The sequence below is a fragment of the Equus asinus genome, chromosome 22 (assembly GCF_041296235.1).
Source record: "Equus asinus isolate D_3611 breed Donkey chromosome 22, EquAss-T2T_v2, whole genome shotgun sequence".
Taxonomy (NCBI): domain Eukaryota; kingdom Metazoa; phylum Chordata; class Mammalia; order Perissodactyla; family Equidae; genus Equus; species Equus asinus.
The window spans coordinates 13,172,171-13,197,650 of record NC_091811.1 but is presented as its reverse complement, the minus strand read 5'-3'; the positions used below and the strand labels follow the sequence as shown (position 1 = coordinate 13,197,650).

The 25,480-nt window shown below is 49.4% G+C and overlaps 1 protein-coding gene and 1 long non-coding RNA gene across 10 annotated transcripts in view; both read left to right on the top strand.

Moving 5' to 3' along the window:
- WNT5B (Wnt family member 5B) overlaps window positions 1–13,223 on the top strand; it is a 99,257-nt gene extending 86,034 nt beyond the window's left edge. For all 9 annotated transcript variants that reach the window (XM_044755540.2, XM_070494177.1, XM_070494176.1 and 6 more), the window contains 3 exons: window positions 485–732; window positions 5,368–5,660; window positions 10,884–13,223. In XM_044755540.2, the coding sequence (XP_044611475.1) occupies window positions 485–732; window positions 5,368–5,660; window positions 10,884–11,342 (1,000 nt within the window). In that variant the 3' untranslated portion in view covers window positions 11,343–13,223. The remainder of the gene's footprint in view (window positions 1–484; window positions 733–5,367; window positions 5,661–10,883) is intronic.
- Window positions 13,224–15,343: 2,120 nt separating this feature from the next.
- On the top strand, window positions 15,344–25,311 carry LOC123279973 (uncharacterized). Its single transcript, XR_006518475.2, has 3 exons — window positions 15,344–15,881; window positions 16,023–16,065; window positions 16,436–25,311. It is a non-coding gene; the product is annotated as an uncharacterized lncRNA (long non-coding RNA).
- The last annotated feature ends 169 nt before the right edge of the window (window positions 25,312–25,480 follow it).

The following is a 25,480-nucleotide window of genomic DNA, read 5'->3' as shown; positions in this document are numbered from 1 at the left end:
CACCACCTGTCCTGCCCTTGCACCAAAGTGAACTGACCCCTCCTACTGCTGGAATAAGGCCTGCGCTCTCCTGGGGAGGTTTGCTCTTTCTGCCCTCGGCCTCAAATGAATATCCTGCTCTATCTATCGCCTTCTCTGCCTGCCCCCCATTCCTTAAGACCCAGTTCACACTCTGGCCATCTCCTTAAAAAAGCTTCGCCTCAGCTGTAAGAGCCTTTTCCCTTTCTGATCACTATGGATCCAGAAGCTCAAGTCTGTCTTAGGCATTTGACATCTCACATGTCATCTGTGTTCGTGCCTCAGTTTCCCTACAATGCCCTTTGAAGGCAGGGACTGTTTTTAATAATTTTCCTTTCCAAGCCCTTAGTACAGGGCCTTATACATAGAAAGCACTGGGTAAATGTGTCGAATGCATGACTAACAGCTGCACTCAGGCGTCTGCTCACTCCTTGGCCTTTTTCCTCTTTCTGGATTGTTGCTGTAGGTCGTTAGCTATGAACCCGGTGCAGAGACCCGAGATGTTTATCATCGGTGCCCAGCCTGTGTGCAGCCAGCTTCCTGGGCTCTCCCCTGGCCAGAGAAAGCTGTGCCAATTGTACCAGGAGCACATGGCCTACATAGGGGAGGGAGCCAAGACGGGCATCAAGGAGTGCCAGTACCAGTTCCGGCAAAGGCGGTGGAACTGCAGCACTGTGGACAACACGTCTGTCTTTGGGAGAGTCATGCAGATAGGTAAGAGGCCAGCAAGACAGGGCTGGCAAAAGGAACCGTGCTCACCTGGCCTGGGTGCAGGGACGCTCTCTCAGGACTGGGACAGGGAGAGGCCGTGCGAGTGTCCCAGTGGGTTCTCTCGAGCCTTGGAAGTGGTGTGCAAGGAGAGAGGGAGATGCATACAGGAAGCAGTCTTAGATAACGTGTGAACCGCACAACCGGGCGCTCAGCTGGCTCCTTGCCTCCAGCTCGAGCTGTGTGGGGCACCCTGCATGTGACTCATTCGGGCTGGGCTCGGAACATCTGAGCTGCGTTAGAGTGGAATAGGAAACCCGCCCACCACTACTGCCCTTCGTCTCTTTTGAGAGCCTTGGGCAGAGAACCGAAAATTGCAGCCCTGAAGTAGGATTTTTGCCTCTTCCCCTTGGACCCTGAGAGAGGGAGAAACTTTGGGCCAAATTGGTGATAGCTGTCATTAACCCAACCCTGATCCAGTCCTGGCTTTTTCATTTGAAAGGGGATGTGTGTGAAAGTGGGGGAAGGGTCAGACTGGAGAAGAAAGCCTCTTCCCAAATTCTAGTCCTTTCCCCTCTCGCACTCCTGGTCTAGGATTCTTTGGCTACCTTCTTGCTTAGATGGAGGTGTGATCTGGGGTCTAATTGTTTTGGGTCCTTTTGAAATGCAATCCTTGCCTCCCTGGCAAGAAATTGAGAAATCCGGCCCCATTCTACTGGGTCTTATTCCCAGGGCCATAAAAGGAAGGTGTTAGAGCACTGTATTCCCTGTCTCACATTCTCCCAGAACAGCTTCCCCTCCAAAGGCGGCATTCTGTGGTTATCTAAGGCTGGGGCTTTCCCAAAGTACGATGTAGCTGGGGGTGTGGGGGACCTGGAGATCCCGCGCCCCTCTGTTATGCAGGACACTTGGGTGGCCCCTCCCTGCCCCTGCCCCCTACTGAGAAGCAGCACCAGGGGAAAGGACGCAGAACCTCACTTCTCATCCTTCCTTCAGTGCCAACTCAAGGTCCATTAAAGGAATGCTCATTCTTCCTGGGCAACTTCCCAAAAGGATGGACTTGGGGATTCCGTGGGATTTGTTCATAATTTATCAATTCTTCTCAGATATACTTAGTATCTGTCTTCCTCATAAAAGTCTTGGTCAGCAGCACTCCCTGCCCTGGGTTTTAGGTGAGGAAACGAGGGTGGCCCAGCTGTAGACACAGGCATCTCCCAGTCGCTTTAAGGGAACTACTGTGTATTTGGGACCTTATGTATGCCTGATGTTGGCTAGATCCTTTTCATGTGTTATTTTGTTTGAGTGAAGACCAAAAAGTGAGGCTTTACTTTAGGAAAGAGAGGGGTGGTCAGGGGCAGAAACTTGCTGGGTACAGATTTGCCTGGTGGAGTGGCTTGTGAGAGCAGCTCCCACCAGTCTCCCTGTACCCTATTCTGTTACAGATGCAACCCTTCTCCTTGCCTTATTTCCACCGTTCCATTTTGTAGCTTCCCTGCAGGCTATGCTACCTGGGAAGCTGTCCTCCATTACTCCCCCGGGGCCCAGCTGGCTCCTGGTGAGTCTTCTCACTGCTATCTTGCGTATGACTTCTGGAAGATTCCTTCCTTCTTTGAAGCTGCCGCCAAAGTCCACCACCAGAGGGCAGCAGAGCCGGTTAGAGGGAGCCATTGGCACTTCACCCAGCCTGGGCCCAGGGGAACATGGGGGCACCTTCCTGGTAGTTGGGCTACTATGGAACAGACGGCATGAGATTGTCCTGCTGTCTCCTTGTAGGGGAAGCTGCAAGATCTCTCGCATAGCTCCATGGCTGCTGGTTTATTAGCCTGTATCCTTGAGATGGTTTGAGTTTCCACTCTGAATTGTTTCACTTATAAAGAAGCCCCCTGCATTGCTTATCCATTCCAAAACCCTGAGTTGTCTCTTGCTTGCTGAGAACAGCACTAGTATTCTGTACCAGAGACCCAGATGCTGCCTCGGCAAGGCAGAGCTGCTTGCATGCCTTGCCTGATGATGCCCGCAACCCACAGAGGCAGACAGAGTGACTAAGAGGCAGCTAATTCACGTGAGGACAGACTGGATCCCAACAACGGTGAGAGGCTAGGACCGTAGGGCATATAACATCTGCAATATTATGCTCAGCTCCAGGAACATTATTTTAAGAGGCAATTCTGAGAGGGGTGCTTCAGCTCTGAAAAGCATGGTCGCTAAAGAATGGTAGAAGAAATCAGACATATGAAGCTTGGAAAAGAGAAAACAGAAAAGGTATATTAGTTGTTTTCAAATACTGAAGGGCTCTCAGATGGCAAAGGGATGAGACAGCATGGCTCCAGCGGGCGGAGTCAGAGGAAGGTATATTTCAGCTTAAAATAAAGGCAATTAGAGTCATTTAAAAAAAGGTGGAATGGTACCCCAACCTAATCTCTGAGGAATGTTGTAAAAGGATTGCTGACAGTGGCTGGAATGTCGATCTAGGCTGCAGCTTCAGAGGCTCCTTCCTGTCCCAGGATGCCAGGTCATGAGTCCCTGAAAGAGACGCGCAGTTCCTCCTCCCTAAGAGCCTCTTGGCCATCTTGCCCTCTCAGGAGCTCGCACCCATCGTCTGGCTCTAGACCTGACAGATCCCTGGTCTCTAGCTGTGGTTCAGCACTGGCTCAAATGTCCGTCCTGATGGCTGAAGCATGAGTGTGACTGCCTGCGTCACCTGGGTTTTTCTTGTGCCGCTCCTAGTCCACACCTGACCAGAAGCTGACCCCTGGTTAGTTGAGAAAAACTGACTTGCCCAGTGTGGTCTGGTTGTAGATGTCGCTGTGTCGCACCTAGATAATCAAAAAGTAGGTAAGGTGGGAGATCTCTCTAGACTTATTACTGATTGCAGACTGCTTCCCTCTCCGCCTGCCAAGACAGGGTTGTGGGTGTCTACTTCTGACCATGGAGACGCAGGAGAGGAGGCCACGGGGAGCAGAAGACTCTGGCTGGTTTAGTAGCTGAGATCAGGATTGAATCTGCGTTTCCCACTAAGAACCACTCCCTTCCCTCCATACCCGAGTCCATATGAGTATTGTTTATTATTTCCTATAACAGCTTTATTGAAATATAATTCACGTGCCATACAATTCACCATTTTAAAGTGCACAGTTCCATGTATGTTCACAAGATCATGCAACCATCACCACTTTCTAGTTCCAGCACATTTTCATAACCCTATAAAGAAATTGCATACCCATTAGTAGGCACTCTCCGTCTCTCCCCACTCCTCCCCACACCCTAGGCAACCACTAATCTTTGTCTCTATGAATTTTCATGTTATCAAAGTGATATAAACAGGATCAGACAATACGTGGCCTTTGTATTTGCTTCAATACAGATACAAAATGCTAAGTGGCTCACTGAGCATAATTATTTCAAGCTTCACCCATGTTGTAGCATGTGCCAAGACTTTACTACTTGTTATGCCTGAATAATATTCCATTGTGTGGATAATACCACTTTTTATTTACCCATCCATCTGCTGATGGACAATATGGGTTGTTTCCACTTTTTGGCTATTATGAAATAATGTCCAATAAACATTCATGTGTAAGTTTTTGTGTGGATATATGTTTTCATTTATCTTGGATTTGTTCTTAGGAGTGGAATTGCTGGGTCATGTGGTGATTCCATGTTTAACCTTTTGAGGAGCTTCCAGACTGTTCTCCGAAGCAGCTGCACAAGTTAATGTTCTCACCAGCAGGACGTGAGGGGTCCAGTTTTTCCATAGCCTTACCAACTTATCATGTACATTTTTGATTATAGCCATCCTCATGGGTGTGAGGTCGTGTCTCATTATGATTTTGCTTTGAATTTCCCTGGTGGCTCAGTAGTATTTTTTATAAACACTTTTATTGAAGTAGAACACACATCATATGAGCTTTTAAGCAGCTCACTACAGCAATAAAGAGGAACACAGTTCAGATTTTCTCCTGGAAATGATCAGGATATTCAGAGAGACCCTGCTGAGTGTCCTGGAGATGTGGTTCCCCAGTGCTCTCCAACGAGGAGGCAGCGTTCACCCTGTAGAGGACAGAGGGAAACAGCTTGGATGGTGCTAGACATTGTAATTCTAGTTCGCCTTCTGCTGCTGATCTCTGCCACTGTCCAGCTAGATAACGGCAGCAATAAAAAAAGACAGATGTGTGGCTCATGGAGTGGTGAGAAATCGGTGTGGTGAGGGAGATGTTTTTGCTAACATAAAGAGTCCTGCTATCGGTCCCATGATTTCTACTCACTCTCATTCTGTTTGTCCCACATGTTCCATAAATTCTTTAATGCCCACTCTTCCTTCCGTTGCGGTCTGCCTCCTAGGAATCTACTGGTCGTGTAAACGTCTGTGGAATGGATGTTAGTGCAGGCCAGCCCTGGAGGGAGTCATTATATGCTGTGTGTTCAGAGGGCAGAGGAGGCACATTTCAGCTCGTTATCAAGAGAAGTTTCTCCCCATTGAGGCATGGGCAGTGAAAGGTGCTCCCTCCTGACACTGTTTCCCGTCCTGGGAGAGCTACCGCCCAGCTGATGGTTCCGGGTCCAGAGGAGGCAGAGGGAAAGGAAAGGCCCTGCTACAGAGTTGACCTCCTTCTCTCCTGCCTCTCTTGCCTTCTCTTGCAGGGAGCCGAGAGACCGCCTTCACCTACGCAGTGAGTGCTGCAGGGGTGGTGAACGCCATCAGCCGGGCTTGCCGCGAGGGTGAGCTCTCCACTTGCGGCTGCAGCCGGACAGCACGGCCCAAGGATCTTCCCCGGGACTGGCTGTGGGGTGGCTGTGGGGACAATGTGGAGTATGGCTACCGCTTTGCTAAGGAGTTTGTGGATGCCCGGGAGCGGGAGAAGAACTTTGCCAAAGGGTCTGAGGAGCAGGGCCGAGTGCTCATGAACCTGCAAAACAACGAGGCGGGTCGAAGGGTAAGCTGGACCTCCCTGCACCTCCACACACACCGTAGACCGGCTGGGCTGCTCCTGGGCTGAGCCAGAGCCAGGGCCTGGCCATCAAGGAGCGGAGCTGGTCTGACCACAGAGGTTCTTACCTACAGCTGCTGCCTAGATGCCCACATTGAACTCATCGCTTTCAAAAGGCTCCATTTCCCAAGGGCACTTGTCCTTGTGCACTTGTCATTGTCTTAACCTTATTTATTTCTCCACAGGACATCTGTCCCTATAGGACTTGGGTGCAGCCTTATGATCAGAGTTCCAGACATAGGGAGTGGAGTCCTTGTCTGGACTGCTCCTCCTTTGTCATTTGGACAGACAGATGATTAGAAGTTTGGGCCATTAGACTTAGTCTAGGGTTTATGGTTTGTTGGGGGTTCAGGTAAAACCAGCGCTGACTTTTAAGAGCTGCTATCGTACGTATCCAGAAACCCAGTCCAAAAGCACATTCAAGTGCTAATGGCAAACACTTCTATGCTAGGAGTTTTAAACGTAAGTGGAAGTGTGAAAGACAACCATCTTTTGAAGGCTAAGGTAGACAGCCTCACCAATCTCATGTAAGATGTGACTGTCTCTGAGCCTCCATCTCAGTAGAAACTGACATAGAGGTTTTGAGGTGAGCTAGGTTTACTGTGTGTGCAGAGCACACCTAGGCAGCAGCGTTAGCTTCCTTTCTGGTGTGCTGAGGGGCATGTGCCCTCTCTGCCTGCACCCTGCTCAGGAAGACGCCACCTCTGAGCACAGGCTCTGGCCTCCTCTTTCCTTTGCTGCCCCAGCGTGGTCTGCCTCTGCCGCAGGAAACTGGAGGGCTCCCCCAGTGCATCCGGTGTGGAGGCGAGTGTGGATGGCCATCCAGTTCCCCCTCTAGAGAAGTCTGACATCTGAGTGTTGGGTGGTGGCAAAGGGCCGGGGAACCACAGACCTCTCAGGAAACAACAGAGACTTCTTTCTGGGAATGTTGTCCACACTCAGGTCTGTGTCAAGCAGCTGGCTCGGGGGCCCAGGCAAGGTACTATAGTGAGACCAAAAACGGACTAATTAAAAAATGAGAATGGCAGTTTCTTGAGAAGAAGTAAATTCAGAAATTTGATGTTGCTTCATTACTGATTCAGTAACAGGATGTGCATCTATTTCTGAACATGTGTTTATATATCAGTTTTTTAAAAAGATTAACTCATGTTTCATGGGAGCACATTTCAAATACATGGAATTGGGAATGTCTGTTATATGAATTGGGATTGTGTGATGTTGGCTTGGTAGAACACAGCACACTTGCTTGTGTCAATCAGCATCATCAATAGTACGATGTCAAGCAGAAATTAGAATTGGGGGCCGGCCCGGTGGCGCAGCGGTTAAGTGCACACGTTCGACTTCGGCGGCCCAGGTTCGCCGGTTCGGATCCCGGGTGCGGACGTGGCACCGCTTGGCAAGCCATGCTGTGGTAGGCATCACACATATAAAGTAGAGGAAGATGGGCATGGATGTTAGCTCAGGGCCAGTCTTCCTCAGCAAAAAGAGGAGGATTGGCAGCAGATGTTAGCTCAGGGCTAATCTTCCTCAAAAAAAAAAAAAAGAAATTAGAATTGGTCCTTTGCACAGTGTCTTTCTTACATATCTCATACTTGGAGGCTAGTTTTGTTTAGCCAGATATGAGTGTGAGTGCGTTGGGGGGTGGTGTCGATCTACGGCAGTGTTAGGAGTTCTGTGGTTTGTGTGGTGTAAACCAGGGCAAAGAGACCAGAGCCATCCTGGATTGACCTTCTACCCTGAAGGAGCTGCCTCACCCTCCTAGGGCTTTCTTTCTATTTGCCAGTCCATTTGCCAGTCTTTGGGTGTCTAAGCATGAGGAATACAGAAAGATTGGTGGAAAAGGTTAAGATCTGCAATTTATCTCCTGAATGCCCCAATTCTATCCATTTTTCAAGATCGCAGTTCCAATACCACCTGCTCCTTAAAATCTTCCCCTCCCCGCTAATTGCAGTCTCTGCGTCTGCACTGCCCCAGAGCATTTTATACTTTCCTTACGGTGTTGCTTCCTCCACCTCGTCTTGTTGGCTGTGCGTCTTATTGGTTGTGCGTTTCTGAGGACATGGATCGCCATCTGAGCTCTTTGCAGCAGCTCTCACTGTGCCTGCCATGGGTGGGTGCATGTGAACATGCAGAGGGAAGTTCCCATATTGCCTCCGAGTAAGAGTCAGGGGTCAAATTCACGGAAGGCTGTTCCCTGTCTCTGCTTGCTGTCGTTGGGGCATTGTGGCAGATGTGGAGGTGACTAGGCATTCATCCTAATCTGGGCCTCATTTCAGTCACAGTCTTGACCCCACTTCTGCTGGCTCCTCATTTTATTGCCCTTAATTGTTTGTTTGTTTGTGCTCAGCCCTTATCTTGGCAGCGCCTTCCCCTCCATCTGCCTCTCCCGCTTACCCACCCTCCCTGTCTTCCTCTGTCTGTCTCCCAGTCTCCGGCTCCCTTCCTCCAGTCTCCACACCTCTTCCATAGCCCTTTATCTCTCCCTTTGCCTCTGTCGGCTCCAGATTGGGAATTCCTGTCCCTCTCTAGTTTTTATCCTCTCTCCAAGGAACAGGGCTCTGCCATCAATCACCATCTGAGGCTAAAGGTACTCCCCACCCACCTCCTCACACCTACACAAGAAGTTTCTCAAGGAAGGACTAAGTAGTAGCAGGGATTGAAAATTCCCTGGACTAGTATTTTACAACTAGATTTATTTTTTCTTTTCTTTTCTTTTCTTTTTTTTTTTTTCTGAGGAAGATTAGCCGTGAGCTAACATCTGCTGCCAATCCTCCACTTTTTGCGGAGGAAGACCGGCCCTCAGCTAACATCGTGCCCATCTTCCTCTACTTTATATGTGGGACGCCTGTCACAGCATGGCTTGCCAAGCAGTGCCATGTCTGCACCCAGGATCCGAACCATCGAACCCCGGGCGGTCAAAGCGGAATGTGCAAACTTAACTGCTGCGCCACTGGGCCGGCCCCCAGATTTCTTTTTTAAATAGAATATCTGGGATCTGATATCTTGACCACAGAGTAAATCTTGGGCATATTTACAAGGAACTTCTCCTGGCTTTTAAGAGTCTCTAGTAACTCCGTTTTAGATATTGATGGCAAGACCCATGGGTAGATACTGCCTTGTCACTCAAGGGCTTCTAAGCATGTTCCAGATAAAAGTTGCCTAATTCTTGTGGCCTTCCTGTCACTTACCAAGGTCAGTCACACCATTAGATAGATGTTGAAGATGGACTTAGCGGGAGCTTTGCCAGGGAGCAAAATGTACAACCAGGAAAATTTTAAAAACATCTTATTGCTTTTTCAGTTAGCAGGAAAGGCCAAAAATTAGGATTTTTCCCCCTTCTACAAGTGGAGCTTATATAGATTATCAATAGTAAAATATTTTAAAATATGAATATTGCTGTCTCTACAATGTCTTCCTTCCTAGAGGAAAGGTGGAATGAATGTCTCACTGGCAAGGGTCCGTGACCCTCTGCTTCTGGAGTTGTTTTCCTAAACTTCCTATCCTTACTCTGTGAGTCTTGCTTTGACTCCCTTTCCCCAGATCTCCCTCAGTGTTTGCTCCCAGTGGAGATGCTTATCCTGTCCCCCTTAGTCACTTAGCGGCAGGGTACACAGTTTTACGCCCTTAAAGCTTCCTCTTCCAGCAGCGCCAGATGCCTGACATCCCTCTCTAAACCAAGGACCATTTCCAGAGGAATGTCAGGCTCCAGCTCAGACCTGGGGGATTTGTGCCAGAAGGATAATTGCAGGCCCTGTCTTTGAAGTGCCTGTTGGAATGGGGTGTCGCTTCCTTTATGCTGTGGGCCTGGAGCTGCCAGCCAAGGGCTGGTGCCTTTAACCTTGGGGAGGAGCCTTCCTTCCTCCTCCCCCCTAAGCTGTGTTTAGGCTCCAAGACTGGAGGCGGAAGTGCTAGTCATTCGGACGCCCTTCTGGGTGGCCCTGGACAGGTTAGTGAGCCTCTCTAGAGCTTCAATTTCTCCACCATAAAGAAGTGGGAATAATTCCATACCAGAAAAAAATCAGGAAGAGTTTTGACCAAAGTAATGTGAGCTGATGATGGTTAAGCTCTTTCTTGCACCTGCAATGGTCTCTGCATAGTGCTGAATAAAGACACAATCTGGGGACTCTTGAAAAGAAATCTGAGAGAAGCCCTTGAAAAATGAGTCTCGACTCAGTTGGTGACAATAGCTGTAGCATAAGAAAATGTTCCGCAGCGGGCTTGCATTTTTCTCCTGCCATCTGCACTTCTGGGCCTGCTGCCAGGGTTATTTGACACAATGCATCAGTATGCTTTCACTGAAAAACACTTTGTAAGCAGCTTTCTGGTCTAATCTTGCTTTTAAATTTTGGTTTGGGATAACCCACGTTCAAATCCACGCCACGTTGTTGTGGTTCAGTGACTTCTGGGTGCGTTCGTTTTCAAATGCATCACCCCGCAGGCCAGCCCTGGACCTGCTCTCCTACTGCCCAGGGCCACGCCCCTCTCCCTCCACGCTCACGGCCTCTCCCACGGGGTGTCTGGAGTGCAGGGGTGGAAGAAAGTGGTCTTGCTCACAAACGTCGTCGTCGTGTGGTTTACGGCGAGGCTCCTGATGACTGTGAAGTTAATGAGCGAATGTTAACGCAGAAGGAGGGACGTTGAATTCTTGGGGGATTTGGCCAGGCAGGGAGGGCTTCTGGCTCACCCGGCCGTGCCAGCAGTTTCTCTTATGGGCTTGTATGATGACCGAATTCTTTTTTCTGAGTTGTACTTAAAAGCTAGACAGCTTTTGTTGGTTTTTATTTGTTGCTTCAGACTTTGATCACCAGAGACATGTCCTTTTTTTCCCTGATGGTAAAGATGACTCATTTATTGTAACAAATGTCAAGTAATAAGAAATGGATAAAGTCAAAGGTGCAGGTGCTCCAGACGCCATCCTAGTAGCTGATCAGACAGGAGCATTGCCTCCCAGCGTTTTTCAATTTTTCTGTGTGGTGCTTTTTTTGTCTGCTTTCCATCTGAGCACCTGAGGATCCGGGAAAGATCTCTGTGTGCATTTGAAAAGTTATCACCCCCGCCTTACACACACCCCCTCAGCCCTCTTCTGTACTTGGCCTGGGGTGACCCTCACTACCCTCTTGACATCTTCCATCAAGATGCTCCTTCTTATTCCCTTCTTTCTCTCCTCAGGCTGTGTATAAAATGGCAGACATAGCCTGCAAATGCCATGGCGTCTCAGGGTCCTGCAGCCTCAAGACCTGCTGGCTCCAGCTGGCCGAGTTCCGCAAGGTGGGGGACCAGCTGAAGGAGAAATATGACAGCGCAGCTGCCATGCGCATCACCCGCAAAGGCAAGCTGGAGCTGGTCAACAGCCGCTTCAACCAGCCCACACCGGAGGACCTGGTCTACGTGGACCCCAGCCCTGACTACTGCCTGCGCAACGAGACCACAGGCTCCCTGGGCACCCAGGGACGCCTCTGCAACAAGACCTCGGAGGGCATGGACGGCTGTGAGCTCATGTGCTGTGGCCGTGGCTACGACCAGTTCAAGAGCCTCCAGGTGGAGCGCTGCCACTGCAAGTTCCACTGGTGCTGCTTCGTGAAGTGCAAGAAGTGCACGGAGATTGTTGACCAGTACGTCTGCAAATAGCCAGGGAGGGTCCCACGCTCCCAGCCCTCTTCTCCACTCTGCCTCACAAAGTTTATATTATATAAATCTATATAAATCTATTTTATACTTGTATAAATAAATGGGTGGATGATAAATAATTAAAAGAAGAAAATGGAAAGGAAAAGCTTATTTAAGAGACGCTAGAGATCTTTGAGGGTTGGCTTTGCTGGTTCTCGACTCCCGGTGAGTGGGAGGAGGCTGCTCACCCTCCGGTGGGGACTCTCAGGGTGTAGGGACTTGGGAATATTCACTGTCGTCTCTCCACCATGGACTTGAGGAGAGAGATGGTGGTTAGATGGAGAAGATGACTTTGTCTGGAAGTCTGGAGTCTTTGCTGCGTAGATGCCGGCCCTCTGGAAGGTGGCAGGCACTCAGCTTAATCTGTGATGTCGTCAGGGTCTTGTCCAGAATACGGATTGGTTCTGTGAGAGGCCCAGTGCTGTCTTACCCTTTCAGCTGTGTGCATACTTGCCGAGTCCACAGTTACAGGCATGAGGAGAGGTCTGATGTCATCTCTGCCCAGTGACCACGAGGGGGCCCGCACCTCCCCAGTCTCCCAGGGCTGTCTTTCCAGCAAGAATTCTTCTTCCACTGTTCACTTGCTCCTGCCACAATCCCCTCCACCATGAGGAAAGGGGGTCATTTGACCTGACGTGTCAGGAAAGACATGAACTGAATATTTGTGCCTAAGCTGCAGAAAGCCAGGTGCAAACTAGACGGAGTGAACGTTGCACTGTGCTCCCTCCCAGGGAGAGGAAACTTGTGATGCTGCTGCTGTCACCTCCTGCTTCAAGGGAGGCCTCGTGAACAACAGGATGCGTAGCTAGGTCAGGCTCGGCTGGCCTGGCGCGGTCTCTTCATCTCTCACCCAGATGTACAGCTTCTCTCTGACATTAAATCCCTTTCGGTGAAGGTTCTCTCCCTTTCCTTATTTGGACACGCAGTTATCTTTCGTGAGTCTCCTTTTATTTTTGGTCTTGTCCTTAGAACCCTGCTACACGGTGCACACATGGAAGAAGGGAAGGAATTGAGACTTTAGAGCTCAATTTGAGACAGGGGCAGAAGAATATTATGCGAATTAAGTAAGATAGTGCATTTAAGCACTGTCGCCAAGGGCTAGCACAAAGTTAAATACTCAATAAGTGGTAGCTATTAATATTACTATTACGAACAAAAGAATTCAGGGATGGAGTTTAAACCTCCCCTTTCCCGTCTTCCTCCATTTTACAGCCCCTGAGTTAACCCTGGTTCGTTCACTGGGTCCTGGGTGAAGCACCGGCTATGGGAATGCTCTCTGCAGGTGTTTATATTGCCATCTCCAGTGTTGGACTCCAGTACGTGGGGCCGGGAGAGCAAGTAAGGCAGAGCTCGGGGATCCAAGAAGGGAGATGTTATATCCTAGAAAGGGAGGAAGGAGTTACTGGGAGAGACATTGATCCAGGCTGCACTGGAGTGACTAGCCCGCAGGTGAGCCAGGAACCACATAAAGACACCAGTTGTATTCTAGAAAAGTGTATTTCTGGGGAAGTAATGGAATTAAGGAATTAACTTGGGTTACAATGAACAAATGATACTGCAAAACAATCTAAAAGAGATTCTGCCTGAGGGTGCCCATGGCCGTGTATACCGCTTGTATCTTTAGTACCTAAAGAACCTCTGACTTAATGTCAAAGAACGTCAGTCCTAGGGTTATTTTACCAGTAACTTCCTCACATTATTACTCAGATTCCTTTGGCTGACATTTTCAAGACGAGTGGTCCATGAAAGAAAGTGATTGTAGTCAACTGGCCTACAAAAGATCAAAACCATGTCCTCGGCTTCATTAGTTGGCATTTAACCAAATAAACTAACTGGTCACACAGATAAATAATAAGGGTTTTGAAACACTGTCTGGCATTATTGCTCTTTTCTATATTACTATTATAGAGCCTGGAGAGTTATATCAGGTGCTCAGAGTATTTAAGAGCTGAAATCCAGTCCATCCTTAGAATCTTCAGGAAGTTAGTTGAGAGTGGCTTGTCCACAATCCCGGAAAGTGACTTCCATGTTCATGAAGGGAGATGGATCATCCTATTATGTGGAGGTTTTCCTTCAGAGTCATGGCAAGGGGATGGAGTGAATATTGAATGTTTCCTTTCTGACATGGGGAGCAAGTCATATGTTCAAATACTAATATGATCATTGTATCCACTGACAACCAGGGTTAGGAAATATTTAATTTTCAAAATAGGTTGAAATGAAGTTATAGTTATTGTCACATGCTTGTTGAATCCTGGTGAATTGGCCATTGTCTGTCAAGTGACAAGTAATGCCATGGGAATGTGGCTGGAGAATATGGAGACCAACCTAAAAAAATGAGCATCTGCTCAGAACCACAGAACGTTAGAGAAGGAAGCAAGCGTGGCAGTCAGATGTCCAGCTGCTGGGTTTCCAGGTAAAGACTTCCAAAACTTGAGCAGGTCCCAAACCTTGATGTGCTGCAAAAATGCAGAGTCCTAGGCCTCCGGCACCAGAAAGTTTATTCAGTTGGTCTGGGGTGGAGCCGGGACTACTGTCTGCATCTTTAACGAGGACCAGAGGGGATCCTATGCTGGTGATCCAAAGATTACACTGGGCCTATAGTCATTGAGAGCTAGCCCAAGATCCTCAGGGAGATAGACACCAGGTCCTGATTCCCAACCCAGTGCTCTTCGCAACCCTGTGCAGGATTCCCTAGTACCTGACATTTATTATTATTAACATGTAGTCTAATTGAAAGATCAGTGCATTGGACGTAGTCCTAGCCACCCCAGGGAGACTTTTTTTTTTTCTTTGAGGAAGATTAGCCCTGAGCTAACATCTGTGCCCATCTTTCTCTATTTTATACATGGGACGCCTGCCACAGCACAGCATGGCTTGACAAGTGGTGCTAGGTCCACACCTGGGATCCGAACCAGCAAACCCCCAGGCCACCGAAGCAGAACATGTGAACTTAACTGCTGCACCGCCAGGCCGGGCCCTGGGAGCCTTTTTTTTTTTTTTTTTTTTTTTGCTGAGGAAGACTAGCCCTGAGCTAACGTCTGTTGCCAATCTTCCTCCACTTTATATGTGGGATGCCACCACAGTATGGCTGACAAATGGTGTAGGTCTGCACCCAGGATCCAAACCAGTGAACCCAGGCCACTGAAGTGGAGTGTGCTGAACTCAACCACTACGCCACAGGGCTGCCCCCCTGGGGAGCCTTTCTGATGAGAGGGGAAAGAGCATCCTGGCACAGCAGAACTGATTCGCCCTGGGATGTTGCACCTTTATCCTCTGCCTGGCACTAGTCGGGGAGACTGCAGATCCATTACGAATATAATGAGGCAATATTTGCTTAGCTATTTGTCTGCATGCATTCACCTTGTCTTCAAGATAAGATTAGGAGAAAGGCCTGAGTGCCTCCATCCAGAAATCGATGGGAGGGTAGGAAGGAGGCACGGTGGGGGTTCATATTAAGGCAGGCAGGCCTCCGTTCACAAAGGCGTTGGGATGAAAGTCTCTCCAGAACTTGGGTTCGAGTCCTGAGTTGGAGGGGTGGCTTAGCAGTTACCCACTCTCCATTCTTTGAGAGTAGAAACAAAACCTGCCACTCGTCTTAAAACCCCAGTTTGGTCATTGCTTCTGAAATTCTGCCCTGCTCCCTCTCTTAAATCATTATTATCTAACTTGAGCTTTGTCATCTGGAGATGTAGGAGCCAGGAAGACGTCTGTGGTTGACACTGCTCCACAAGATGGAGATCTTGCAGCCGCAGGAGCTCACCAAGAAAGAAGCCTGTTTTCTTGGGCAGAGAGACACACCATCCTTAGAAAGTGGGAAAAAATAGTCCTTTCCATCTTAAAACAAGCTCTGATACATTGCCAGATCCCACTGACGCTGATCACATATTTGGGCGAATCTGTGTGTGTGTGTGTGTGTGTGTGTGTGTGTGTGTGCACGCACGCTCCTGCACATGCACACCCACACACAGAGGAATGAATGTTTTTCATTAATTTGAGGGGGAGATGGAGAGGCACTTGAGGTATAGAATATGTAAAAAGATAAAAATAACTGTCATCACTTCTGGCTGAGACGCTGCAGAACGTGGACTGTCTCTCTGGGGAATCCCCGCCTCTGGCTGGCTAGTGATGACCAGCTTCGCATGGCCAGAAGGAACATTGGGGAGCTGAGAAGGGCCACCAAGCCAGAGCTACTAAGTCCTTTATTAGTGCTTGATTATATGAGTCTCTGCATTGTAGTTATACTGAAAACAATAAGTAAAGGGTGCTTTCATTCCTGGTTTTACGTAAGAATGCTGGGTAATTTGCATAAGTAGGAAGATTTTAGCCCAGGAACGAGGGTCAGACATTAAGCACTGTGGAAGGCTGGGCTTTCACACAGTGAACTTTCTAGATTGTTTCAGCCTTTGAACAGCGGCATTTTCTCGGTCTTCTTCCTGCTGCCTGCCTTTTGATCTTCGCTCTGTTTATCTGCAGCTCTCGAAAAGGCAGCAACAGAAGGTAGAACCGAATCAGTTAATATGGGCTTCCTAAGTAGTTTTGATAAATAACTGGGTGGGAGAAGGGGTGGCCAAAATTAGATTTTAAAATTATCTGTGAATTTAATTTGTCACTTACGTGTATTATCTACTGCCTCCATAGTAACTGAGATAAACAGACTGAAAGCTGCCCACAGCCAAAGCAGGTAGGGAACTGCAGTATCGCGAGAGTTTGCCTGAGTGTGGGGCCTATGAGCAGGGTATCAGAAGGGGCCTCCAGCAGCTGCACCAAGATGTAAAAGAAAAGACGCTAAAGAGAGGGTGAACCCTTTCAATCCAATTTTATCTTAAAGCCAAAAGGAATGTGTCTTGTTTTAAGTGGCCCTGGCCACTAACCCTCTGGGACATTTTCTAAGACCTGGGGCTGTGCTCTGTCTGTTGGGTCAACCAGCCCTTTGTTGGTCCCTCATTTGGGGGTTATGTCTCCTCTCTGTTTACTTTATCTCCAGAGACCTTTTCAGTAGAAGGTAAGTTTCATAAAGGAAGGAGTTTTTAAAAAATCTCTTTTGTTCCCAGCTATGTCTCCCCGGAGACATAGTGCCTGGCACAGAGAAGGCATTCAGTAAAGGTCTGCTGAATGAATGGATGACGATTCTCGCGAACAGACAGGAAACTGACAGGTAAGGAGGTAGCTGCCGGCGCCGTGCGGTCTGCTCTCTCAGGGGCAGTGAGGGAAGTCGGTCTGAGCCGGCTCGAGAGGAGGCGGTCTGTTCACAAGAGCCTCACGGACTCTTCAGGAACTGAGCCTCTAGCTCTCTCCCTCCCTCTTCTCACTTGGCCGCCGTCTGCTGCCCTCTGTCTGTGTCTCTGCAGACCGGCTTCCTCTGCTCCTGCTGCTGGGAACACGCAGCTGACAGCCTCCGAGCTGACAGGACTACAGCTCCAGCCAGGGGAATGACTGAATCTCTCCTGGTCTTTGTTGCAAATTCCCGGGGAGGGGCTCCTGGGCAGGGGGCTCTCTCCACCGTCCCATCCCCTGACAGTGGTTCAAGTCAGTGAGGCAGAGGGGTTTAAGAATTCGTGGAGACAGGAGGAGCCGCTCGGTCCTCATCAACTTCTCCGCTGATGGTTAGATCAGAACGCGTCCTCCAGCTCGCTGTGCATGGAAACCCTAAGTATTTGCCCTGGAAATGCTCGTGAGGAGTCCTCGACCTGCGAAAATGCAAAAGTATGCGACGGGTCCTGAGACTCCTCGAAGAGGTGAAGACCTGAGCGTGTGAAGAGGAAGGCTCCTGCTCCCTCAAGCACTGCGGGGTGAGATGGACACCCCTCCTCTCGGGGAGAACTGAGGGTGCACAGTTGCTAAGAAGCGGACGACTAGACCAGACTCAGTGACGACCCTGGCTCACATTCCATCCTACAGATACATTCATTTTTTATACTGAGCTCTATTTGAAGGGCCAGTCATTCCTGTTAATGATTTAAAGAGCTCGTCCCGTTGACAGTATAACCACAGCATCAGTTGCTTCCTTCCAGGCCTGAGCACACAACGAAAAGGATCTGAGCGGGAGAAGGTCTCCAAAGGGTTTCCCGCGACTCCGCCGCCGCCCCTGGGGAGGACGCCGGGCCCGGCCGGGACTGGCAGGGCGCCCCGGGACCGCGGGGAGCGGCGCTGCACGTGTGGGGCTCCGGCCCGCCCCCCGCATGGCACCTTCCCACCCGCGGAATCGAAGCTCCTCCGCCGGCGCCGGACCCCGCGGCCGGGCCGCCACACGGCGTCGCTGTCCCCGCAGGTCCCGCCGCAGCCGGCGCGCCGTCGTTCCCCGCCGGGCGGTGAGGCGCTCGCGGTGCCGGCGGAAACGGAATGCCGACGGCAGAGCCGCTTTAGATGTTTCATGTGGACGAGTTTGGGAAGAATTAGGTCCGGGTCCCTTGACTGACCTCTTAGAGACTGAAGTGGAGGGCAGCGCAGTCAGGGAACCGGCGCGGGGCGTGCCTCGTCCCGCCCGGCCGCCCGCCGAGACGATGGGGCGCGTGGGGGCCGCGGCGCCCCCCGGGGGGAGTTTAGGTACGGTTTGTTCCTGGCTGCTGAGTAGTTTCTAGGGCGCTGAATACTTTGCATGCTTTACGGGTATCATTACACAGCTGGGGAATAATTATAGCTACCATTTATTGTTTACTGCATACCAGCTGCTTCATTTTTATATCATTCTCTCAGTTCCTCTGCAAGGTAGGCATTATTGTCCACCTGTTACAGATGGGGAAACTAAGACTCAGAGAGGGTAAGCAACGTCATTTACCTCACACAGCTGATTATTGATGCTGACTCCAGAGCTCTTTCTGGTTCTTCAGTGGATTTCTGGGTAATCAGAGAACCTAGTTACCTGAAATAAGAGGTGCCCTTTTCCTTCTAAGACTCAAGGTATGTACAATAATCTTCCCCACTTGCCACCATGAATTTTGAATGAGAAGAGTGGTGAGGGACATTTCCTCTCTTCATTGCAGAGGGAACTTGGTGATACTAAATCTAAAGAAAAAGACAAAGTGTACAGGGCTAATGACACAGGAAATTATGCACAAAATGAAGAGAGTATACTGACCGCCGTGTTGAAGCGCTGGTGGAGCGCTGAGCTCAGGGAGTACGTGCCTAGGACGCGGGAACTAACTGGGTGACTTGCATTCAGTCAGAACTATAAACCTGCCTCACTGCAGGTTCATGTTTCACAGGAGAGCTGGCTTTTCAAAATTCTCTGAACATTTTAATTTGTTCTGGCCACGTACCTAACACAGCATAAGGACTTAAGCCCTAGGGCTAGGCAAGACATGCTGGCCCTTGGAGAAGGCACAGGCAGCCGCAGGAGACAGGCAGCTAGACTCTCGGTAAGACAGGAAGGAGCCACACAGCTGAGCTGTGGGAAGGTTTTAGGTGTCAGGCCAAGCAATAAGAGGAGCCTTAACCTGGGCTTCACAAGAAAAAACGCCCTTCCCTTCAATTCTTAGGGAGAGGTCTGAGGAGAAGGGGGCAGGTTGCTTGTTGCGTGCCCCTCCCTGGACCTACAGGATCTGACTGCAGAGGGAAAGAATGGAATTAGGCTGGTGAGGGAGCAAGAGTGGGAAGAGGCGGTCACACAGCTGCAAGGTCCACCAGTCAAGCCCTGGGCTTGGACTTCAGCCCCCAGGGCCAGAGCAGCATCTCTTCCTTCTGAAGAGGTCGCCTGAGCTCGCAGGCCTGGGAATGTCAGCTTTCCAGCCCCTCCCGTCCCTGCTTGTGGGATCCCTTTGTGTCTCAAAAGCCTCGGAGCAGTAAAGCCTCTCCAGGAATTTCTTTCCCAGTCGGTAGCAGCCAAGTCTCCTGGCAGAAATGTCCTTTCTACCCAACCTGCACCCAGGAAGTAGGAAGGTGGCCAGCCCGCAAGAAGGGGCCCCAGAGGCTCCCTCCCTGGGCATTTTCTATGGTGCCACTTCCCCATATTTACACAAAGGGAAACTCTCTTTCCATTGCCTTTCCCAGGTATTATAAGTCTGAGGTTGCAAATAATGGTGGTCTTTAAAAGTCAGATAGATTCTGAAAATGTCTGAGATAGAACAGATAAGGTCATGAACTGAGCTTCTGAACTCCCTTTTCCAGCCTCTCAGTCTCCATGCCAGGACTTAACTCTCCATCACAAATAAGTAATTTCTATCACAAGAAAAGGAAACAACCTGAAATACTTTTGAATTCCGTGTCCCATTTTCAGTCACTGAAAGGCTCCCTCTACACTCAGGATAGCCTTGGCACTCTGACGTGCTGGCGGTATGGTCAGACCAGTCAAGGCGGGGAAACGGCATGTTGCTCTGGAATGAGGGACCAAGGTACCATGGGGACAGAGGTAGGAAACAGAGGCAGGTATTAGGATTCTCAGTGAGAATGGAAAGCTCCTCTCTCCTGCTTTCTGGGTGTGTCCACCGAGGCTGCGAGAGGGGGAAGTTACCTGCTCCCCAGCTCAGAGCTCTGCCTGACCTTCTGCGTTCAGAGCAGGAGTGGGGGAGGGTATCGGTCTTAGAAGAGGGCCGTGCAAGGGGCGCTCTCGGGACTCCCCATCCTCCGCCTTCCCAGAGAGAACTGAGCCCAGGTTCAAGCAAGGAGGTGTTTATGTGTTACAAGGGAGGAGACTCGGCATGGACCCTGAGCAGAGCTGGGATCACAGCTGGGTGCGCATCCAAAGTGGTGCTCTAATGGGCAGAAACGGGGAGAATGGTGACTTTTTCCCCTTTTGGTGGTGCTGGTAAGGGATTGTGTTCCTAATTACTTGCCCTCCATCTGGCTGAATTAAAATCACCTGGGGAAATTTTAAAATTCAGACTCCTAAGACCCAGACCTAGAGATGCTGATTGAGTGAATCTGGGGTGAGGTCTGGGAATCTGTGTTTTTAAAAGGTGCCTTGGGCGAGTCTGCTCAGCAGCTGGGTTTGGGAATTGCTCACAGGTTATTATGTCTGGCTACACCAAGCCTTCCATGCAATAAGATGGCTGTTTGCAGGAAGAGTTGAGTTTAGAGGAAGTGGGACCAGGGCATCATGCTGTTAGAGGTCTGAGGGTGGGGATCCAGAGTAAATCCTCAATGTCTACACAGTCAAGATGAACCTGGGAGAGGGAATGGTAAACTGTCTTGGATCAGAGTCTCCCAAGAGACTAAAATCAGTATAGTCTGTCCCCAAATCTCTCTACATAATAAGATGTGTGACAGTAACTTCCTGGGCCTGTTTCTAACCTCTACTGCGATCATTGGGACCACACTCTGTGACCAGATGAGGAGGGGGATTTCATTTGAGGCTGTAGGGGAGGAAGACATTTCCTCCTCCCACTCTGGGTCCTTCTGGCTGGACAATGAATTAAATTCACGAGACAGAATAACAGGAGAAAATTAAACAAAGCTTTATAACATGTATACATGGGAGAGACCCAGGCAGACTGAGCAATTCACCAAAATGACGGAAGCTCTCACCTTAAATACCCTCCTCAGCTAAAGACAAAGGAGGATGCCGGGGGAGAAGGGAGCCAGTTATGGGAGATTATCACAAAAGTACAGTAATCAGGAGTAAGCTTGGGGGCCGGCCCAGTGGCACAGCAGTTAAGTGTGCCTGTTCTGTTTTGGCGGCCCAGGGTTCGCCAGTTCAGATCCTGGGTGTGGACATGGCACCACTTGGCAAGCCATGCTGTGGTAGACATCCCACATATAAAGTGGAGGAAGATGGGCACGGATGTTAGCTCAGGGCCAGTCTTCCTCAGCAAAAAGAGGAGGATTGGCAGTAGTTAGCTCAGGGCTAACCTTCCTCAAAAAAAAAAAAAAGAGTAAGTTTATATGCAGGTTTAAGTCCTTGTCTTCCGCATTGACAAGAGTTTCTAGAGATGGTACAGAGAGGGAGACACCTTTCCAGGTGCAGATTTCCTTTACAATGTAAATGTCTCAACAAGGATAGCTCCTACTTTTCAGAGTTTCTCTCATGCCTGCAGTTTTTAAAAGTAACCGGCCCCAAGTAATCCTCCTGCCAAAGAGACATATCTTGGGGTGGCCAATTCCTGTCCCCAACAAGGCAAACTGGAGCCCTAAGCTTGGTCTGTGTCTTTGCTTGTCCTGTCTTCTCTGGCTTCGCAGTTGCACAGACCCCATGTGCATCAACAGCGGCACTGCACTCAGAGCGTACGAGACCGCGCAGCCGCGGACAGATCTGGGCAGCCTGGCTGGATACAGCTCAACAGGAGCCTCTGAATGTTGCTGGTTCCCACACAGCCCTGAGCAGAGCAAAGCCAGCAGCTGCAGAGTTGCACAAGCTCCGCTGGCTCTGCCCCCGGGCCAACTGGCAGAAGCCAACTAGGGCTTCATGTTCCAGGGAAGTCCCTGGGGACCGGTCCATTTCTGCCTCCAGCAGTCCTGAATTAGGGCTTGGGCACTGGATTAAGAACTCCCCCAAATGAAAACCTTGTTAATCTATAAAGTCAACGTGACTTTTTGATGGGCATAGAGACTTGGATTTTTGATCCCAGGGACAGAGACCAGAATTCTCATCCAGCTCTGCTGTTGACTTATGCAAGAGCCTTGATGAAACATCCGGTCTCCAGGCCTTTGTTTGCTTCTCAGCTCCTGGTGCTGACCCCGTGCCACGTACACCACAGTGTTCGTAAGGCTTAGCTGCCAGAGAAGATGAGGCAGTGCTTTGCAAAATGTGCGCCATCCCATTCTTGCCTTAGTTCTTATTTCAGGTCTGCTGTGGACTGTTGTGAACTGACCCAATAATGACAGGCTAGTCTCTAAGCCCCTTACTCTGTTTTCCCAACAAAGTAGTAAAAAACACTTTCTCTGCCAAACAAATGTTTTTTGGTACAAAAAGAACCAAGGTGGAAATAAAGGATGTCCTTCTAATCAGAGAGAGGCTATTATTTGTCAACCAGGACAGGTAACTGAGAGTTATAGCTTTCATTCCCTAGAGAAGTTAAGAAAATACGAGGCATTTAGATGTTTAGGATAATTTAGTAGAGTCTGGAGACGGGGAGAAAACCAGCTACTCTCTGGAGACTCGCTTCAGCTGCAGGACTCGCGAGCCCTGCCTCCCTTTGGGGTTAGCCAACCTCTAAAACACATCAGCAAGGGCATGGATTTGGTGCGCGAAACCCAGCTTCCCGACCAACTAGCTAAGTGATGGCAGGCAGTTTCCCTAGCAAGAAAACAGGGGTAATAACATCTGTACCTCAAATAAGATAATGGAAGTGAAAGCCTTTTGTAAAATATAAACCTTTTAAAGACTGAGATATCAGTATAGATACGTTGAGCTTGTATCTAGGCAAGATCAAAGAAAACGATTTTTTCTAAAGTACGAGATTATGACCCATAAGATCTCCAGAATCCCTTCTTGTTTAAAGCCAGCCACAAATGCAAGGACCTCGCCCCGGAGTGTTTGGCCTTTTGCATACCCAGAAATCCACCATTCTCCCCTGTATCGATGATGGTCTTTCCCAGAGGGCCATTAACTGAAAAACAAGCATTCCACTCCTCCTCAGAAGAGAGCCATTTTTTAAAAAGACTCCGGTCTGTTCCCCATTGTTTCTAGGCTACGAAGACTGTAGGAAACTTCAAAGGGGCAAGGAAACTGACCAGAAGCATTAAGGGAAGCAGGCCTATCCCTGGGGCCTTCAGAAGATGTGGACAGGGAGCCAGATTCTAAAAGGAATTCTGGGATTTACTCTGCCCTCCACGGGGTGGGTCTGGCCACCCCACTGCCAGCTCTTTCTTCTCAGTGAAGAAACCATGGTAGCCACATCGAGGGCTGAGAGGTGGGGAAGGTCCCTCCTATTCACAGAGGGTCTGTGATGAGGGAAGAAGATTCCAGGATCTCAGAAGTTGGAAGGCATTTTCTTAGACACATGTTCACTCAGGGTGGGGTTTCTAATCCCATCGTGCAGTCCTTGATTTCAGGGACACAAGTTCTTTTGGGCTGTCCTGAATAATAAAGACTACACATACCCATGTTTATCTGGGGAAATGTCTTCCAATTCTAAACAATTCACTTACAAATTCTCTTTCTGAGAACAATGCCCGTTCATAAGATGGGGACATTCTGTACAAATGACTGCTGGCTGGGCAGTCACAGTTCTGAGGAGAGGGAGGTGGGTAGGGAATCACCCCTACAAAGTGGACTGTGCCTAGAAACCCAAGTCCATGTTTGCTAGGAACCCGTGGGCACACAGTGGTGACTGGTCCAGACCTGCCCAGAGGAACAACCTGTGCATGTGACAGTCGCATGTCCTGCCAGCGTGCTGTCTAACTCACTCTCAGCTGAAGAATAGTGGGTGTCCTCCACTAAGGTCATAGGAACACACCTTCAGATATTGTCCAGGCCAAAAACGTTAGGAAAAAATTCACTCCCAGGTACAATACTTGTCATTGTTCCTGCCTCTGGTTTAACGATACAGGGGAGGGAAATCGTTTGGAAATCAGAACACCGGGGATTGGGTTTTTTTGCACTGCATGTAGAGAAGTATTTTACTTGTTTTCTTTCAGTTTAATTGAGATATAATTGACATACAGCACCTTATAAATATAAGGTGTACAGAATAATGACTTGACTTACGTATTTTGCAAAATGATTACCACAATAAGTTCAGTTAACATTCATCACCTCATATAGACACAAAAAAAATTTGTTTTGACTTTTTTCCTTGTGATGAGAACTTTTAGGATGTACTCTCTTAGAAACTTTCAGATATAGCACACAGCAGTGTTAACTGTAGTCATCAGACTGTCCATTGCATCCTCAGCACTTACTTGCAGAGTGCTGAAGCTCTTCCATCCCCCAGCTTGTAGAGCTCTAAGCAGAGGCACATGAAGCTTCTGTGGGGCCTAAACGTTATACAGTTGTGGTGGGGGGCAGTTTTAAAAATGACAAATACAAAATTATGAACAGGGCCTAACAAGGCAAGGAAGAGGTCCTGAGGCTTACGCTTCATTTTCTTCACAGAAAGTCTGACTCTGGTTCTAGTGAAAGCTTCCAGAAGATTCCATGGAAATGCAGTCTTGAAGAGCTTTACGTTATTCTTCCTAAAAGACTCTCACAACTCGTTCCTGCCTTAGCCGAATTCTGGATTTTCCCTGACAATGTCATTTAGTTGAAAGCCCTCTGGGGCAGAGGTCCTTCCTTCTTCTGCGTCTTCGTGCTGTGGGGCTCTCTCGGGATCTCCACACACCACTCTTACAGACCTTCCTCAGCAAGCCCTCCAGCCAGACCGTTCTCTCCCCATTTTGGTTGCTGCCTTCCAGCCACCTTGTGGCCCCTCCACAAAGGCACTGGGGACCAAGGCCCTCGGCTGCCATCTTCCTCCTAACCCGTCTCGTGACAGCAAGCTGGGCCATATCCGTAACTCATCAGGCTGGCCACAGCCGTGGAGCTTGTCATATCCCATCATTTCTTTATTATCTGACAACTCCAACACCTAGATGCCCTCTCCACCCCAGCCCCCAGCCCTCCACCCCTGCTGTGCCTTCAGAGCCTCCAAAGCTGTCCCGTGGTCTCACCACATCCCTTCACTTCTGCTGTCTGCCCTCTCCTGCCCTCATGTTCTTCTCTCCCCTACGGGGCCCTCCCCTCCCCAGTCACGTCCACTGCACCCGCCAGCGCCCTTAAATCCCGTCTTCCCTTTGACTGCCTTGTGAAGAGAGCAGTGCTCAGCAGCATGTGAGTTACAAGGGTGACACGGGCAGAATCCAGCCACTTAGGAAATGCACTTTACTTTCCCTCCCACTGGGGGAAACAGCCTTCTCAGAGCTATTAAGCAATCTGATTCCTGACTCCGACAGGGTAATAACAGTATCTTGCATCTGTGTACAAACAGCTTTCATATATTCAAAGTGCTTACACGGGCATGACCTCGCAGGATTCCCTCCTCCCTTTGGCCAACCGCTGTCTAATTTCTCTCTCTTCTTTTCTCCTGCTGCAAAGTTTGCTGAAGAAAATCACACACCTGGGCCAGTTTTCCCGGTGATGAATTCCTGCTTCCTGACCTCGGCGACTCCACCCTGCTGCTCCTCCCTTGTGTTCCTCTCCCATCTTTGGTCTCTCTCCTGTTCCCCACACACCTGAGGGCCTCTCA